Source organism: Macrosteles quadrilineatus, unplaced genomic scaffold, assembly GCF_028750875.1.
Source record: "Macrosteles quadrilineatus isolate MER2022 unplaced genomic scaffold, UCM_ALF_1.0 Scaffold_94__1_contigs__length_391377, whole genome shotgun sequence".
Taxonomy (NCBI): domain Eukaryota; kingdom Metazoa; phylum Arthropoda; class Insecta; order Hemiptera; family Cicadellidae; genus Macrosteles; species Macrosteles quadrilineatus.
This window is the reverse complement of record NW_026542687.1, coordinates 133,237-153,390: the sequence shown is the minus strand read 5'-3', so window position 1 is coordinate 153,390 and position 20,154 is coordinate 133,237. Positions and strand designations below refer to the sequence as shown.

Genomic DNA, 20,154 nt, shown 5'->3' with positions numbered 1-20,154 from the left:
GTGAAATGGATGACGCAAGCGATGCCTAGGTTGCCGATTATTATTAGGCCTAGTATGTCAATATTGAAAGGGGTTAAGGGATTAAATAAAACTCAAACATTTTCCTTTCTTATTATTTACTTGTCAAACATCAACGAAATCGGCTTAACCTCTACTACTCGACTCGAGTTGCGAGTATATTTAACTAAGTGCTTCCGGCGACCGGCGGCGTCGGCTTCCCGCGTAGGCCTGTTCATGGTGGTAGGTAGTGTACATCCAACTTACCTTCTGCTTCTTCCGAACCATCGCCACTCGCCAGTAAACCGTAAATTTTGGTTTACTATAAAATCAATCAAGAAAGTATTGCAAAACGGTTTATAACTATTAAAATTACTTGAAAAAAAAAACTGTATTAACGATATCAATTAAATTCACGGAATAATACGATTTACACGCATATTTCCCGGTTTTTTTCACGGCTGTTAAAATTCACGCATAATTCCCGATTTTCCCGGAATTCCCGGCCGCTGACAACCCTGCATGTACTTGGATGGTAATAACCTGTATGGCTAAGCAATGTCTCAGTGTATGCCATGTACTTGGATGGTAATAACTTGTATGGCTAAGCAATGTCTCAGTGTATGTCATGTACTTGGATGGCAATAACCTGTAAGGCTAAGCAATGTCTCAGTGTATGCGATGTACTTGGATGGTAATAACCTGTAGGCTAAGCAATGTCTCAGTGTATGCCATGTACTTGGATGCCCCAAAGCAGAATGGTTCCTACGTGTCTGCAACGGCCTGTGAAAACCTCAAAATGTGTCCGCAAGCGCTAAAACTAAAAAGCTAAATAATGACTTATATACCGGTATATATATATATATATATATATTCACTCTTTAGGGCTACTAGTAATTTAGTTAAATAAAATAAGTAAATTTCAATAACGTGTATAGCCTACTTTTAAAACAAAAAACTAAAAAACTATTAAGGGGTAGGCATAATCAGGTTATTTAAATTAACTTTTTTTTAAATACGTATATATATACACATACCTTAACAAGTGTTAACAAGGTCTTCAGAAGTAAAACTTTAAATGTACTATAGTTTCTTTATATAAACACACTAGGGATAGACGGGATTGAAATTTTAGTTCGGGACGGGACGGGACGGGATTTTTATTTCCTTCCCGATTTTCGGGACGGGATGGGACAGGATTTTTTTCTGTGCATAAAAAAAGTAGGTACTGTATTGCAGTTACCAAAAAAGACATACAAAATCAATTTTTACCATTTGTGGCACTGATCTATAAAAACCAAAAAATGGGTAACAATTTACAGGTACCTATAGAAACTTGTGACTCGCGGGTCACGGGGTGATCGTCTGTAGAACTCACGGTCACGGCGCGATCGTCGTCATGACTCGCGGTCACGGCGCGATCGTCAGTATGACTCCGCGGTCACGGGGTTATCGTCGGTATGACTCCACGGTCACGGCGCGATCGTCGGTATGACTCCGCGGTCACAGGGTTATCGTCGGTATGACTCCACGGTCACGGTGCGATCGTCGTCATGACTCGCGGTCACGGCGCGATCGTCGGTATGACTCGCGGTCACGGCTCGATCGTCAGCATGACTCCGCCATCACGGCATGATCGTCAGTATGACTCCGCGGTCACGGCGCGATCGTCGGTAGGACTCTGCGGTCACGGCGCGATCGTCGGTAGGACTCCGCGGTCACGGGGTTATCGTCGGTATGACTCCACGGTCACGGTGCGATCGTCGTCATGACTCGCGGTCACGGCGCGATCGTCGGTAGGACTCTGCGGTCACGGCGCGATCGTCGGTAGGACTCCGCGGTCACGGCGTGATCGTCGTTATGACTCGCGGTCACGGTGCGATCGTCGTTATGACTCCGTAAATGTGTCCGCAGGCCCGCGTTTCTCGGCGTTTCGTGTCCGCGACAATGTCGCAGCGTCGCTCGTTGTTCTGCTTTGGGGCTTGGATGGTAATAACATGTAGGCTAAGCAATGTCTCAGTGTATGCCATGTACTTGGATGGTAATAACTTGTATGGCTAAGCAATGTCTCAGTGAATAACTTATATAATTAATGTCAATCATTTGAATAATGTCAATAAGTTATATGGATACTGATAGTCAAAGTAACAGTATCAATGTAACAGTCAACTACGTATATGGATACTTATTCAATAACATATGGACACTGATTCAAAAAGGTATTTAGATAATGATTCAATAACGTATATGGATACTGATTCAAAAACGTATTTAGAAACTGATTCAATAACGTATTTTGGATACTGATTCAATAACTTATGGATACTGATTCAAAAACGCATATGGATACTGATTCAATAACGTATATAGATACTGGCTCAATAACGTATGGATACTGATTCAAAAACGTATTTGGATACTGATTCAATAATGTATGGATACTGATTCAACAATGTATGGATACTGATTCAAAAACGTATTTGGATACTGATTCAAAAACGTATTTGGATACTGATTCAATAACTTATGGATACTGATTCAAAAACGTATTTGGATACTGATTCAATAACGTTTATAGATACCTACTGACTCAAAAATGTAAGGATACTGATTCAAAAACGTATATGGATACTGATTCAATAACGTATATAGATACTGATTCAATAACGTAAGGATACTGATTCAATAATGTATGGATACTGATTGAAAAACGTATTTATGGATACTGATTCAATACCGTATATAGATACTGATTCCATAACGTATGGATGCTGATTCAAAAACGTTTTTGGTATATGTATTTTCGATTAATCCCACACCCCTCAAATGTAATCCCGTCCCAATGATCAGGAATATAAGATCCAGAAAATTTTTTTAAAGTTTTGGGATCCGTTCATCCCTAATTTTAAAAGGTTAGATTATTCCCGACTTTCGGCCGAAATTCATGACTTTTTCACGACTTTTCCCGACCTTTCAAAATCCCAGACTTTTTCCCGAAATTCCCAACTGGTAGACACCCTGTATGGGAACTTCCACTTTTATCTTTATCAAAAAAGTAAAACAGAATTTTGTACGTGCAAGTCTAGTTTTGTCATGAACCACAAAGGACGCACACAATAAAATTGAGAAAATGTTTCTTATATTTCATGACACAGTTAATTTAGCTTTGCTAGTAGATAATACAAAATACATGGATATACTGTAATGTCAACTAAATGTATCATGCAAAATTTAATTGAACACAGTAGATTACCTGACAGGTCGTGGCAGAGTTAAGATTTGCTCCCTCAATTCTTTAGCAATGTGTTGAGTAACTAGGTGCTTCGGCTCCTGCTTCAATATGGCCGCCATATCCGCGAGAGCCTGAAATAGAAAAGTAAGGGTTAGATATCCTCAAGCGTTTTCTTATCCGTCGATAACTGTTTTTAAGAAACAATTCACTGAATGGTTGGTGGAATGTGGTTTAGAAGAGTTAGAACTCCTTGCCACAGCTCAATAGTCAGATTTGACATTACCAACTGTTTAAAGCCACGTTCCATTTGTTATTACAAATGCTGACACACTTGTCAACCCACTTTCGTGAGCTACGCCTGTAGTGAGGATGGGATTACTACCTGTCGTAAGGTGAGGACTGTTCACACCACCCTCGCTTTATAGTCTATCTTTTGGATTTAGTTTATTTTAGAAAGCGATGGTAGATTGTTATTGTTGAGAGTGGTACAGTTATAAGTTTTTAGTTGCATATTGATCAACAAGTTGAGACAGTCACAAGGACTGATTAGAAAACAGAGGAAAAGGCGCTTTTGGGTAAAAAAGTGGATACTTGAAAAGTATGCAGAGGTGCATCGATTGATTTCATCGTAAAGTGATCGTTCAGCAGTTTACTGCAGGAACACAATTTCATTGGCTTGTATTTTAATTAAACGTGTTCCCGATGGATCCGAAACAGCATACTTAAACACTTAACAAAAAGGCACAAACAAATGCTATGAATAAACAAAACACCTTAGTGGAGGTTATTAGGCAAGTAGGAAATAATACTTCATCCACATTTGCCTTACAACATTGACAACACATTGATTGATTTTAAACAGCGCAAAACTATTTCATGAAGTCTGCGTATCAGCTTAGCATTTTTTTGATCATGCCAAGCAGCTATGGCGGATTTTTACAGTGGCTCGGAATTATTCTAGTTTCTAGTTTCACAGTTGCTTACTTAATTTCTACACTCAACAGACATGACAACAACCTTTTAAATGGAATAAAAAGTGTTTTTGACCAGAGCTGGCTTTTTGAGTGTTACGATATTTTATGTTGGGCAGTAAAACTGACCATCTGTGCAGATGGAACGTAGAATGCAAAATTTACCTGAGCTGCTCTGCTTATGACCATAACCGAATTTATATTATTTTATTTCTAATTCTTATTTTACAGCTAACCAACCGATCGACTAAAAAACATATCCATAGTCTTTCTGATCGCAAATTGATGACATTTGCTATAATGTAATTTTTACAGAGGTATAACTTTTAAGCAGATGCATAAGATAACAATTCTCTGTGATGAAATCAAAGCGTGTTGTATTTAAATTTGACTTTGAGCATACCTTTCTCCAATTTACACTCAGTCAAATTTTTATGGATTTTACTTGATTCTCTATTGCTTAGGTAATTGTTGTACACATATTTGGATAGAATAAGTTTAATCTGAACTGAATTATGGATTGTCCATAAATAAATATTAAAAAATAGCCTACGGAAGCTGGACATTTTTTATTGATTAATTTACATTTGACTTAAAGCATTCCATTTTGTGTAGAGTTTCCTAAATCCAGAAAAGTTCTAGATAATATATGGCAAAACTATCTTTTGTAACGTGATTATATTCTACTTTTGGTAATATACTATGTTGCATGGCAAGCCCTTGATTTAAAAATCCTACATAACTGATATTAGTTATTATATTTATTAATGTTTTGGTAAATACTTAATTTGGTCTGGAGGAATAATAATAGGGAACAAGGAAAAACCAAGAAGAGAATTTTCTAAGGAAGAAGATATAGTAGAAGGATAAGCAAGACATGTAAAAAAATAGGAAGAACTCTGGGTTAAAAAGAATAATGTCTGGAATCCTAACTGGAGGAAGACTTTTGGGATGACCAAGACTGTGATAGAGGGACTATGTGGGAAGAGACATGAGAAAGATGGGAGTAGAGAAGGAGGGGATGCGAAAATGAGTGAGGTTGAGGCAAATAATTATCAATGCCAAAAACCTTTTACGATTTAAGTGGCTATCATAGTAATTATAAACATCGGATATTTCATACAATAAATAGTATTTTAATGAATGGTCATTTATAAATCTCCATTCCAAAGTATACAAAAATACTAGTTATATTCACACTGAATAAAACAATTTGTTTGAAAATGCTCATGCATTGGACTAAAATACTATGCCAAACATTAGTTTCAACTTTACACCAGGAACATAATGTCACATTTCACATTTTTTATGCTTTGTATTGTTTTGAAAATAAGATCATTTATTTCCTTACTAATATTTATCATAAGAATTTTATCATTTGTACATGGTTTATTTACTTGTTTATCCACATGTACAAAATCAACAGATAAAATGGTTTTAAGTTTAATATTTCTCATTACCAAAGAGTATAAACACAGCCAACACTTAAATTTAAACAACAATTTGATTGCCAGTACATCAATAAGTCGACATTGTAAAGCCCAGAGCAGTTTTAAAGTCGAAAGGAGTAATTCAACATTTCATTTTTAGTAGTACTGTTACTATTTGTGTTTGTGTTCCTTTCTACTTCTACTTTTATTTTCTTCTAAACCTAAGTGTGTTTATTCGTTTTAAAAGAAAGAGAAGATTCCCCAACACTCAGACGAATAATCTCTGTAGGGAAAACTTCCAATATTTATCTTTCATGTACCGGTACCACTAATGAGGAATTATCCATAAACAAATCTTAATTGGCTTTCCTGTCAAAATCCAAGTTTAAAATTCAAGAAACAACATGTAACAAACTTACAAGTCTCCATATTAAAATTGATATACCAAAATAAATAACTGATTAGTGTCTCAGTCCACCATACACCCATTATAGATTTAAGTTATCATACCAAATATAATTATACTTTAAAAGGTCCTAAATGAAAATGGACTGAGGTATATGAAATTATATCCACGCCGGAAGCTATTGTGCTGATTAACAACAATAGTGAAGAAATTTTCATACTATCACTGCAGAGTCAATTTAATTCATCAAATTCGTTAACAAGATATGATTTTTTATTACATTGAAAGAAACTACTTATCACAATTACACAACAACTTATGTTCAAATATATCCCCACCCCTGTTTCTTTTATTCTTATTCTCCCTGTATCTAATCAGCTGTTTATGTTAATTTGGTTTTCATCTCCTACTGGTTTTTCTAAGGTACAGTAAACCTTCATTTATCAGATGGGGGAGTTGTCCAGATTAATGAAAACTCCATATAATAGTTTTTTAAGTTTCAAAATCTAAGCACTACTCTGAGACTGTTTGAGCTCATCTTGTAAATAATAAAAATGTTTTAAGGAAAAAGACTTTCAAATGTAGTTTTTCTAAATCTAAAAAACAGCCAGCAGTTGTGCGCAAAAATGGACAGTATTATAGCTACTTTTTGCGGACAACGATCATGGCTAGTGCTTGTACCAGAAAATCAGATTTTCAGATTTTTGTTGTACCTGCATTCAGATTTTTGGAGGCAGGGAGAGAACTGGTAGTGGTAGTGCATGGGACTTCCTTCCCCGAGGCCAGGGTTCAAAACCTGCCAATTACCGATGGATTTTATATTTAAGTGATAAACCCGAAACCCTAGGACTAGCCTGAAGTAATGTGAAAGACAATCCCAAGATAGAGCCTAGCGTACCTAAACGTGAAGGTAGGACATAATATGAATAGAATTCTCTCTACCCAAATGCTTAGAGACGATTGTTTGCAAACAGCAGCAACACAACAATGCTGAGTAATTTATAGTGGCTCATTCACTAAAAGTAAACAATGTTGAACTATTTACCTCTCTGAATTTGTTCTGATGTTGAAGCGCAACCCCTCTTCTGAAGAGAGCTTTAACATTGTCAGGCTCCAGAGCGAGAGTGCTATTGGCATCAGAGAGTGCCGCAGCGTACTTGCACTGCTTTAGATCTGGAAACAAAACAATTCATGATGCGTTTGATTTATAACATGTCTACTATTTCACTGCAAAACATAGTTTAGACTAGTGATAGTCTAAATTAGACACTCTTAACCTCAAAACCTAAACGAAAACATGAAAATCTGGAAGGCAATAATACCATCTCTTAAGACCAATCCAACAGTTTTTTTTTAAGATGGGAACCAGCCTACTTGTACCATTTATTACAGATTGCAGAAATCCTTCTAATCTCACTTTGAGATTGCAACAACAATAAGAAATTCTGAAAATACAGAAAACTTTTATTTTTATTATATTATGCTTTTAAGATTAGTCTCTTTTAAACTTCTTTTCTCCGTTGTGGTCACAGTCGACAACACAGAAGATCACTTCAGTATTGAGCTTTTTAACTGATGTTTCCTTTCAATCTACTCTCAAAAAGTCTTTTCTTAGGATAAAATATTAGTGTTATATCGTGTGAGCCTTTATTGTGTATCTATTGGGCCCTAAACTGATAGTTTTCTCAGTTTTAATGGCTAGACTCAATCCCTTACCAAAAACTATTTAAAATAGAGATTGGTGACTATTCATTACAACTTTGTCACACCCTAGTAAGATCTATGGCTTTAGTAAATCCAACACTAAGCAGTGTGTTTGTGTAACATATGAATATTGCTGTAGTTGTATTTATTTTTTGTCTAGTTCCCATCTACAGTACAACATCACTAATCCGACCTCGGATGGTCCGGCTCCTCGCATGGTCCGACCGTGCCGCCGAGACAATAGGCTTCCGCTATCATAACCTCATTGTCCAAGAAAAAAACTAGAAAGTTTTATAGAATGTGTTTTTTTTAGTGTAATGACTTAAAATTCGTTGTACATTTAACTATTTCTGCCCATTATTTATATGCAGTAGGCTCCCACATTATTGTTTTTGAACAACCACAGTTCATTTGACAAAAATAAAATGGAAGCAAAATAAAGAAATGTTGAACAATGCTTCAAGGTCAAGCTATTTGTTTGCACTAAAAATCGTCTGCTCCTTAGACCTTTAGAAACATCTGTCTGCTGTGCGCTTGCTTTGTCACAACATTTTGTGATTGGGTATTTGGTAACCATGACAACTTTAGTAGCCTGTGATTGGGTGATTAGTAACCATGGCAACCTTTTGAATGGTTGGATGAAGAGAAACTCAAGAAGGAATAGAAGAACAAAAAGACAGAATAATAAGGGATGTTTTTATGTCATTGTTATCTTTATCAGTGAATTTAAGGTGATTTTAATGTTTTTATAATCTATAAGTGGGCTACTATTATTTCATACTTTTTTATGCGTTACTTATCTAATGTTTTATCAACATTCTTCTGTCGTGAAACAGCGTAGCAGTAGCCTACACAACAGAATTATCATGATTGTGCAAAAGCCTACTAATTGTATTTAGATGATGTAGTATGCAAATTATCACATTTATGTCCATTTATACACAAAATTAGGCGTTGTTTATGAGTTAGAAATGTCATGTTGGATTAACCATGGTTTTCAGTTATCCGTGGTCTGTTAAAAATACAGTTTTACTATGTTTTTATGTCAATAAACACGTTCCTCTAATAATCCGACCTTTATGCTGTTTCGACCTTGCTCCCGGCCCGTAGGTGACGGATTAGCAAGGTTCTACTGTACATCATGCCACCATGTTACAGTACTATATCGTACCATTTTCAATAAATGGCATTGGCTACAAAACATCACCTGATTCCCTCTCCATATACATCACAACATCATCCATGTCTATTCGTCTATTCGCCACAGTCAACCTCCAGCGGTTCAACCCAAACTTGCTGTTTGTATCCGAGTCAAAGAAAAGTAAACTATTGAAACAATAATGTCCATTTACTAGAGTCATATAAAGTTGTAAGTGCAAACCACAAACACATCAGTTGCACCAGATCAGTTGTATCAGATGCACTTAAAATTAGCCTAATTATGATTTAATAAAAAAAGGGAAATAGTGAATTATCTAGATTTACAGTTGTTTCCACCATGATTTCAAAAACCTCACATTTTGATAGTAAATTAGCCAATTTTAATGTTAGGCCTACATACTTCAAACGTTATAATGATTAATTTACGTTTCAATGCTGTAATGCAATGTGTTTTTAACGTAGAAAACAACTTTCACTAAGATGAATATAGGCTACTATAACTTTGTATCGTATCATTTGATAACGCAGGTAACAAAACATGTAAATAACCGTACAAGGTAACTACACACAACAAGGTAACTAACCTATCCATTTTTTTATCCATTCTTTACATGATACTTACAGCATGCTGCTCTATTGTTGAAAGCCTTAGCTGTTGGCCATATTGCTATTGACGCGGAGTAATATTTTTCTGCTTCGATGTATTCTTTTGCTCCATAGTATTCGTTTCCGCGGTCCTTTTCTTTTTCGGCAAGTGCTTTTTTTTCTGTCTCTGACAGTTTTTCTGAAATATTTCAAAGTGTGAAAAATTTGTAAGATCTATTAGCCTATACTAAGCGACGAGCGGTACTAGCCAAATGGGTGTTAAATATTTTACCTATGGGTTAATTAAACTAGCCTTTTCAATTCAGTTATTAGAATTGAAAAGATTCACTTTAAAGTATTGTTTAATTACTTAACAAAATTTTTTGTTAGTTTACAGTACAAGTTTGGACCAATGAGGATCAAGGGTCACCACAACAAAGTTTTACGATTAATTGTAGACCAAAATCTTACATGGAATAAGCATGTTGACCAGGTAGTCAACAAAATGACTTCTGGTATCCATGCTATTTAATTAATAGAATGTAAAAATTTTGGTCAGTAGAAACATTTAAGATTATTTATTTTGCTTTTATCAAATCATCAATATCTTTTGGCATAAATATGGCTGTAAATCGAAGCAAAACTTGGATAAAATTCTTACGCTTCAAAAAAGTGCAATCAGAATTATGTTAAATTTAGAATGGGATACTTCTGCTCGTCAATATTTTTTAAAAATGGGATAATGGCTATATAGTATTTACGTTTTTCGTACAATTTTACACAAAAAAAGACTATCTAATGCTAATTTGGTCCCAAAACTTGGTGATAGTCATAATTATTTTACCCGGAACAGAAATGAAATTGCTGTCAGTGCCCATAATTTGGAGCTCTTAAACAAAAAAAACACCTGTGCAGGGAAAAGGTTTTTGGACAAACTCCCAGCTAAGGTGAGGAATATTGATAACATTTCCAAATGTAAAAATAATAAACTTAAACATTTGTTAACAGATAAAACACTTTATGGTTTCGATGAATTGTAGGTTAGTTTGATTTAGTTTTAAGCCTAGAGACGCCATTCAATGTATGCGACTGTATACCATATGAATAAAGATATTTTTTTCATTTTATTCATTTCATTTCAAGGATTGAGAGAAAAGAAGTAAAATTGTAATGCCTTGAACGTCAACTTATCAGCTGTTAAGGCCAATTTAACTGATTATACAATGAGTGAGTGGTTGGGACAATGAGTCTTTGCATGAGTCAGTGACAATGAGAGGTTATAAACAAAAACATAACCTCTCTTAGACGTTATGGAACTTGCGTAATTAGCTTTTAAGACACCCGTAGATGTTTTAAAGGCACTCGCCAAGGCTCGTACCTTAAATTTTCTACTCATGTCATAAATACTATATCAACGCGATCGTTGTGTAAACTATTATGCAGCAGATTAAAGCCGGGCAGCAGATTAAAGCAATGGTACATAGAACAGGTGTGATAATAGTAGTTTACGCAACGATTGCGTTAAGTGAGTCTTTACGACACGAGTAGAAAATTTAAGGCACGAGCCTTGGCGAGTGCCTTAAAAACTTCTACGAGTGTCGTAAAGACTATTAACGCGAGTTGCGTACACTACTTTACCTACGACAGTTTTTTTAATTACTATCAATCTGGATTTAATTACTAACAATCACTAATGATAACTTTTTAGAGAGGTTATGTTTTCGTGTATTGTCATTGCCACTGAAAGTGATGCAACGACTTGTTGTATAATCAGCTGATTTCCTGTAATTACGTGTTTGTTAAACTTCGTTAAATATTACATTGCTAGCAGCATTCTTACCATAAATAATATTGTATCAGGTACAATTCGGCAAATATTTCATTTATTTTTGGACTTATATACGCGAGTATCAACATGAACAAGTGGGATCAACAATTAAATTGGTCAACTGATCAGCTGATCAGCTGATTAGTTGACGTTCGAAGCATTACAATTTTAATTCTTTTCTCTCAATACTTGAATCTCATTGGTCCGTTACCTGTGTGGATATGAGAAAACTATGCGGATATGAAATGAAACTATGCGGATATGAAAGTAAACAGCTGTAAAGTGAAACTTTTCAATTCTAAGAAGTGGACTGAAATGGCTACTTTAAAAAACGGTCGTAGGTAAAATACTTTTCCAGATTGAGGTTCTTACTTATGTGGCAGTTTTTTTGTAGGCGACTGTTAGAAAATTATTTGGTACAGCTTCTACAGTCCCAAATGATTCTGAGATGTTACACAATATTTTAGACGGAGAATACATTGATTCTGACCAATCAACAGGAGACAGATCAATTTGGAGCTATCCTGTAATACTATGGGTTGGATTTGTAATTTAGCTCAACACCATTAAATAACTACAACTTTAAGTTTGGTTTTGATAAGTTAGTTATTGAAAATAAAATATCGTGCTATTTAGTCCAGGAGGCCAAAAAACCCCTGGACAGAGCTGTTAAAGGACCAGATCCTTTTCAGCCGAACAAGCATGCACCTTTATTTTTCACTAATTACAATTTAGGCTCTAGATATCAAAATTGATTGATGGAATCGCTTTTAATTCAAATAAATCTAGTACTTGTTTAGGAGTAATATAGATATTATCTAATAAATAGTTAAGAGGGATTTGGCCTACTTATGAAATTTCAGTGGATTGTCAGAAGTAAATTTACAGCTAAACATATGGTATGATATGGTAAATTACAATACATACATAAACTATTTTAAAGCCTATTACAATGAAACTATCTAAATACTAATATTTTACTACTAATATCTAAATACTGAAATCAGAAAGGTTATGAATTGCGTTGAAAAGCACTAATTAACATATTTTAACTAGGTTACTTGTAATTTACCTGCTTCTTTAACAATCAGCTGAAGCCTCTCATTTTCCACCTCTTTTAACCTTTTCACTTCTTTTTCTTTCCCAATATCTTGTTGAACCTCCAAATCCATCTTTACAATTTCGGTATCAGCATCATATTTATCCCATGTGTTGTAATCCGTGATTTGGGGTTTGGCTGTCTGTTTATTCGCTGTCTTAACATTTGTTAAATTATGTGACAAAAATTTAACTGTTGGTTTGGTAATGATGTTACAATTTTTAAGAAGGTTAAATTATAAACAGTAGCCCTATCTATCAAATATGTAAAAAAATCTTTTGCAAAGTTAATTTTTTGAATTGAACAATGTTATGAATGAATGAAAACTTGTTACTATGTCAACTAGATGTCCACCCAAACTGGCATAAATATAGGCATTAGACCTTGATGAGAAGTCAGCCTTGATAACAAGTTAATTTGTAAATGCCCTAGTAGACCAGGCCCTGGTGGGAGTTGAGTATGCAAAATTATTCGGATGCACTTTTTCTTTTGACTGTTGTTAAGGACACTTTGGATAGTAAGAAAACGCATGTTGCCACGATCGGCGTTGGTCGAGTACCAATATGGCTGCCATCCAATATGGCGGGCCACCTGCCCTGACCTTGATCGAGAAAAATTCTAATAATTCCATTGTTTTTCGTCCGATTTTGATAATTTGTTTAAAGTTGAAAAGAAGAAGAAATTCTTCAAAAGTCTATATTACACTTAACGTTCAATCCAGTTTGATAAAGTGATAAATTAGATTTTAATAAAGATTTTACTTTTAAAACAGATTAAATGTACGTTGAGGTGATTATATTTAAGTTTTTTTAGTAGGGATGGGTAGCAGAGAACAATTTCAGTTCTGGCGGGGAACATGCAACTTGAGGTGGTTAAAGTATACAAGTTCCAGGACGTAAAACCGTCCAGACCCCAATTTTTAAGGACCTTGGTCATCCGCGATGACGTCATCAAGATGGCGGCTATAAGAGGATCCTGGGTTGCCATGAATTGGTTATAACATCCAAATGCCTGAACCAATTTTAATAAAATTTGGCATACAAGTGCTTCAATCAATACATTATCTCGGCCCAGCTTGGCAATGGTCGAGTTTGATCAAGTCGTTTCAAAATGGCGGCCGTTAATAGCTAAAATAATAAAAATGTTTTAGTGTTTTGTGTGCTCAACTCCCGCCAGAGATCTGCAGCAACTTATTCATTTTCCTTGCAATCATAGGTTGTCATTTTCATGTCTGCATTTTATGGAATGGTCAAAATACCCCCACTACTACCATCCCTACTATATTGTCTTTGATAGCTACGGAAAACTTTTACCTGTATGTTTTAATATATTTACCCCTGGAAATTAGTAATATATTATAAGAAATTATGGTTAAACTGTGTATTATAAATTGTATAGTAACATTAAATCGTGATTTTGGACATATTTCGTCAGTAAAAACTAAAATATAATCACCTCAACGTAAGTTACATTTAATATGTTTTAAAAGTAAAATCTTTATTAAAATCTAATTTATCATTTTATCAAACTGGATTGAACGTTAAGACTTTTGAAGAATTTCTTCTTCTTTTCAACTTTAAAAAAATTATCAAAATCGGACGAAAAACAATGGAATTATTAGAATTTTTCTCGGTCAGGGCAGGTGGCCCGCCATATTGGTACTTGACCAACGCCGATCGTGGCAACATGCGTTTTCTTACTGTCCAAAGTGTCCTTAACAACAATCAAAAGTAAAAGTGCGTCCAAATAATTTTGCATACTCAACTCCCACCAAGGCCTGGTCTATTTGATATCAAGGTTGAGATAACAAGTCTTATTTGATAATCCCTATGAGAGCCTTGTTACAGTATCGAGGTTCTATTGTATTGAAAGGTGAACATTTTTTAAGTTCATACACATGTTGCTTTCAATTCAATTTTCCCAGGTATCTTTTACAATAACAATATAGCACTCAGAGGAGAATTTATGTAATTTAATATTTGAGTACTTATTAACCCTTTCAGTGCTAGGCCAATAATTTGTATTTAGTAAGACTTTTTTGTTTGCCTTTCAATTCCATTACCTGTTGTTGAATTTTAACTGTAATGTTGTCACTATTTTATTAATTGGGCTAATTTTGAATAATAAGACAATAAGAAAATATATAACAAAGATAAATCCCGGTATTTGTAGTAAACATTAAATAAAACTTAGTATTTGTTGTAATTTTCCTGGTTTTCCTATACATTTTTATGTTCTGATAGCATTGTTTGAAACCAAAATCTCATAAAATCAAAAGACATATAGTTTACAATGTAATATTGAATTTAACTTTGATTTAGTTGGACGAGGTTATCGTAATATAGCCAATTTAGGGAAAATATTGTTTTGCAGCAAAGTCTCAGGAACACATTTATGATCACTGTTGTGTTTCAACTGAAAAATATCATCTAAATAGTCCGTGACGAACTAGTGCTGCTACCTAGTAAGGCATTGAACAACCATCTGTAGCGCTATCTGTTTGCAATCGGTGGCGTCAGCTTAAATACCAGTTTTTGACTCCCCAGTCTTCAAGCACAGATAGCCGAGAAGGCTAGGGCGTGTGTCACTTGGCCAGAGGCATTCGTCTGCTCGGGTTCGATTCCCGTCCTGTGTGGCAAATAATTGGTGACCTGTGTGTTTGTAGCGATATACTACAACCACTGGGGCATAGTGAGGTGTTCATAATCCTTGGTTAGACATACACCTCGAAATCATCGGATTGGGCGAATCTTTTAGCTAAGTGGTTGTTAGTGTATCCTATGAACATGCAGGTCACCAATGTCCGTTTTGCTACTTTTTGTTAAAATAACCTTCCTCTCTATAGCCTATCCCTTAGAGATTTTTTAAAACAACGATATATCGTTTCATAGCACTGAAAGGGTTAATTAATTTAATTGTTTTATTAATTGTGTACACTCTTACCTTTGCCATGTTACTTTTTCCATTAGGAGGTTGCCTTATTGGTGGGGCATCAATTCCACCAACACTATTATTATTGTTGTTTTCTTCAGTGAGTCGAAGATCCCTAACAGATATGTCTCTTTTCCAGTTCTAAAATAGACCAAATTAGCCTTTTAGTATTCATCTTACATGATAATTTTTTTTTATTTCTGTAGGTAAAACACTTCTTTAGCTAGGCACTTCATAAACTTAAGGTTGTAATAAATAACCTTCAGTACAGTAAACTTGTAGTAAACTCTAAAATTAAACATCCTATATACATGGCTCTAGCTTTGTTCATACTGTGAAGACTTGGCAATGCACCAGGGACAAGAAGAGCAAGTAAATGGCAATCATTGACTTTATAATTCATAGTCTGAATCTCGGGTTCATTCCGCAATTCAACCTCCAATAGTGACATCTATCAACTTTGAAGCTAAAGCAATTAAGCAGCGTCGGCTGCCGTGAATGTTCAATCTATTGAAACCTAATCACAGGTTGTATATCAAGGAAATGTTTTAACAGTGGAAAACTCCCCTAGGGTATTATAGTTACACCCACTGCTTGCACATGGTAAGAGTTGTTGACAATTAGAGAAAGTATGTGTCAGATTGCAGATTGCTGTTACTGTTTATTTTTACTGTCATAGGTGAGATATTTTAAGGTCATCCCAATATATTGTGGGTTGGGGTTGTGTTGCTCTACACCATCGACTATAATTTTTAAGTATAAGATAAGCTTGTCTGCATTCAAGGGAAAGCACGAAACTTCAGTTTTTAATGGATTTTAAGCTTCCAAAAATATTTTTCGTTCTAAAATATTCTTTGGTGGTTATGAAGTCATTAGTTAGTGCTTTCTGTACTTGAGGTAGCCTATTTAGGCCTACCTGCTAAGCATATACCAAGGCAATATCACGAGCACTGAGAAATGTCTTAAAAAATACTTGACCATCCCCGCAGCACGCATTCCTTGAGGTATCTAACAGTACTTTTCCTGTGTCCCAAATATCCATTCATAATTCCTTCTAGGTGACACAATTTTTATACAATAGGACACAATATGCCCTATTACTTTATTTTCTAAAATAGGTACCGATGAGATTTGCGAAAATTAAAATATTTGAGGCAACAAAGAAAAGAAATATTTGAAAATGACTTACCGAGACATCACTTGTGATAGTATTCCATTCTTCAGTAGAGAAATTATGGTTGATTAGAGCTGGCTCTGTGATGCGCAAATGTCGATTGTTTGGACTTAGAGTTTGCAACCTTTCTTCTGCTGTCTTTTGCAGATCAGGGTAGTAACCTTCTTCACCAGACCTAAACAAACAGTTACGTAGCTTATGTACCGTATTTATTAGAAAAATATAACAATTAATAAGTTAAACAATTAAACGTAGATAAACCTTAAGAACAGTTCTCTTGGATGAAACTAATTAATACTTGTAGTCTTGATCATCCAAACTAATCCAGTCCCGGCAAGGTCAGATGAGCAGTAAGCTCGATTCAAAATAAAAACCTTTATTGTCCCTGTTCGTCAACATCTACACAAATGTAAAAGACAACATCAAAGTACATGGTAGGCCTAGTTTTAACACAATATAAGGTCAGTCTAGGATGTGAAAAAAATTGGTAATCTAGTTAAGTTGCATGAAACAAAAGAGTTAGGCCTACAGACAACGAGTTGTGCAGATATAAAAAAAGTAACTTAACATTAAAATGTTAGACTGAAAAGCAACAAGTTTTATAAAATTTAACACAAAAAATAATAAAGAACATTGTTAATATGTTTAAATCAACAAATGGATATTGTCTTTATTTTCTTCTATTGAAACCACTAACTTCTCCTATTTTGTGGCCTTTATCGCAAATTACATCAACCATAACCTGGAAAGAACAACTACTTTTATTTCAATGGTAAAAGATTTACAATAAAACAATACTGTCCACTGATAGGTGTATCTGCCATAGTACTTTGGATTATTATATTTTTTTTATGTTTGTCAAAACTTAATGGTAAATCATAAATGAAATTAAGTAGATTCACAACCTTTAATTTAAACTGATGTCCATAAAACATTATGCATTTTTTAATCAGGCTAGCAAACTTTTTGGCTAATATTTTTCTTATCTTGTTGTTCTACCATTTTGTTCTGATCAATCAGAATGAAATGAGATTCAGGAGTACTTTTTTACATATGTAGGCTATATCTGAAGAGTTTCAAGAGTTTGTAGCATGTTCGATACATCTTGTACTGTCCGCGAGAGTAAAGAAGTCCCCTGAGCTCCGGCCTATTCGAAGTTTGAAGGCGTTACGCTTGAACGTTTAGCGCGACAATTATAGCCGTCTTCACTCTGCTCTGCTAGTTGTTAGGCTTAACTTTTGTATGTAATATCTGTATGATTTTTATAAATCTATGTCATAATATTTTTTTGCATAGTCATAAAATCGGTGGAAAACCATTTTCTAGTGTTACTAAGACAAACTAATAACCTTTCTACTTTATGATTTTTGTTTAGTTAAATGTAATAATACGTTGAACAATACCAATAAATGACTATGACTATGACCAATGACTATGACTGAATTTGGAGGGAAATTTGGCAATACACGCAGGGGCGTCGCCTTGTGGGGGGGGGGTAGGGGGTAGGGGGGAGCCTCCCCCCCCTAGAATCTGGGAAAGAGAAAAGTTGGGAATTTCCTTGCCACGAGTTGGGACAGTTGGGAAATCAGATACAAGAAAAATATATTTTTAAAGTAAATAAAATTTAAATATTTGCGAAAATCCATCAAAGATCAAAATTTCTTTGACTTGGACGAATAAACTTGATGTTTCTTTGATTTCATTTAACTTTGATTAAACTAGGCTAAACCATGGCTAAACACGTCTTATTTTGAGAAATCAATAATCAATTAGCGGTATAGTTTGTTGGAATTTCATTTACGAGAAATTTTATTCCTTATTGGACGTATGTTGGCTACCTTGATCCTGTCCTGTGTTAATGATTTTCTGAATGATTCGTCTGCGAGACTGCGAGTTTGAATTTTGAAAGTGCAAGCGATGTAGCTCTTCAGTTCAATTATGTTGTTAGTTAGTGTTTACAAGAAATTCAAAAATATTTTTCATGTCAGTCACATGAACTATATTTTGTACCTTTTTTTGTAGTATTTGGAGCACGCTAACTGACAGGAGTACTTGCTAATAGGTAGATTAAAATAACATTAAAGATAGGTTTTGTATATCGGTATTACCTTTAAAACTCTCATTGAAATATTTATTCTCTGAATATATTTTAGAATATATATTTTTTTTTATCTACTAAAGTTATTTATCATTCCTAATTAAGAATTTACAAAAATGAATCAACTAATCACTCTGAAACAGATCTACGTAGACAAAACATAACCTAAAATTTGATGTTTGACTTTCACGTTTGAGTTTGATTTTTGTCTAAGTTCTAGTTTGATGAAGATGAAGGTTAACATTTTTATTTTATGTATAAGTTTATTATCAACCTAGTTGAAAGTTTTTATTTTATACAAGTCTTATTTTAGGTTTATTCTTTTCTAGACTAGAATAATATCATTCACAACACTGATATTAATATTTCATCATTACAAACTTGTTTAGGCCTAGTTGTAAGTTTTATGAAAGTTAAAGTGTTGATCTTAATGTCAACTTCTAAAAGTATTTTAATTTCATTATTTTGTAACAAAATATTTTTTTCTAGGCCTATACTAATTTGTACTAGGCTTATTTTATATCCCTAAAATGTTACACTAGGTACTACTACAATTTTTTGTAAAGTTTTTTGGATTTGAAACAATACTTATTCTCTTATTCAAGTTTTTGAAGTCATAAAATTTCATTATGAATTGGTAGAAGTATTAGACGTTTTTTGAATTGAGTACCTAATTTTGTATATATGTAAAACTAGGTATGTTTTTTTAATGCAAGTTAATAGATACTGAATTGAGTGTGACTGCAGCAGTGTAGTATAATAATTTGTAGATTTTTAAAAATAGTACAGATTTTTTTTTTTTTTTAATAGTTGGGAAATCTATGTTAAGCAGTTGGGAAATTTGAGGCTTCTCCCCCCCCCCCCCCCCCTTAGAATTTAACCACGCAACGCCACTGAATACACATTGCCTAATCCATTTTTCAAAGTTGGAAACATTCATTTGGCCATGATTGTCACCACCTTTGGCACTGTTTGCCATATACATAAGCCAACCCCCCTGCAAAACCCCTTCGTTTGACCCAATGTCTGACAATCACACAGTTTGACGCGTTCATATCAGGTTTTATTTATTTTACATACCAACGGACAACTCCATTTTCACATTCATACAACAAAACAAGATGGAAACAATAATAAATAAAAATAATGTAGCATTCTCTACACATTATTGTTAACAACATTTACACACCATCGACGTCTACACTGTGCCAACATTTCTGGAACGTTAAATTACTGTCCTTCCAATTTTCGTCCAGATATAAAATTTTCCTTTTTTGTTCCCTTATTTCTTATCTCTCGCAAATACTTAAACCTCCAATTAACAATGTCAGGCCTTTCAATGAAACATTTTCTTCTGACCACATTTTTTCCACTTGAACCCCGTATCTTTAATAGTCGCCAAAATGCCCATTTAAAATTAATTCTTTCTCTCAAAATAGGTAATAGGTTTTTACATGTAGGGACAATTTTTTGTTCGTGTAAAAATCGCGTATTTAATCTACGATTACACGCATATCAAAGCTATCTATTTGCACTTT

The 20,154-nt window shown here is 34.4% G+C and overlaps 1 protein-coding gene across 2 annotated transcripts in view; it reads right to left on the bottom strand.

Annotated features, from left to right (window-relative positions):
* The window catches only part of LOC128982062 (sperm-associated antigen 1-like), a 34,924-nt gene that overhangs the window by 10,321 nt on the left and 4,449 nt on the right, over nt 1-20,154 (bottom strand). For both annotated transcript variants that reach the window (XM_054401104.1, XM_054401102.1), the window contains exons 2-7: nt 16,534-16,693; nt 15,357-15,485; nt 12,387-12,570; nt 9,524-9,685; nt 7,082-7,209; nt 3,251-3,360 (exon numbers count right to left, since the gene is read on the bottom strand). In XM_054401104.1, coding sequence (XP_054257079.1) covers nt 3,251-3,360; nt 7,082-7,209; nt 9,524-9,685; nt 12,387-12,570; nt 15,357-15,485; nt 16,534-16,693 — 873 coding nt within the window. The remainder of the gene's footprint in view (nt 1-3,250; nt 3,361-7,081; nt 7,210-9,523; nt 9,686-12,386; nt 12,571-15,356; nt 15,486-16,533; nt 16,694-20,154) is intronic.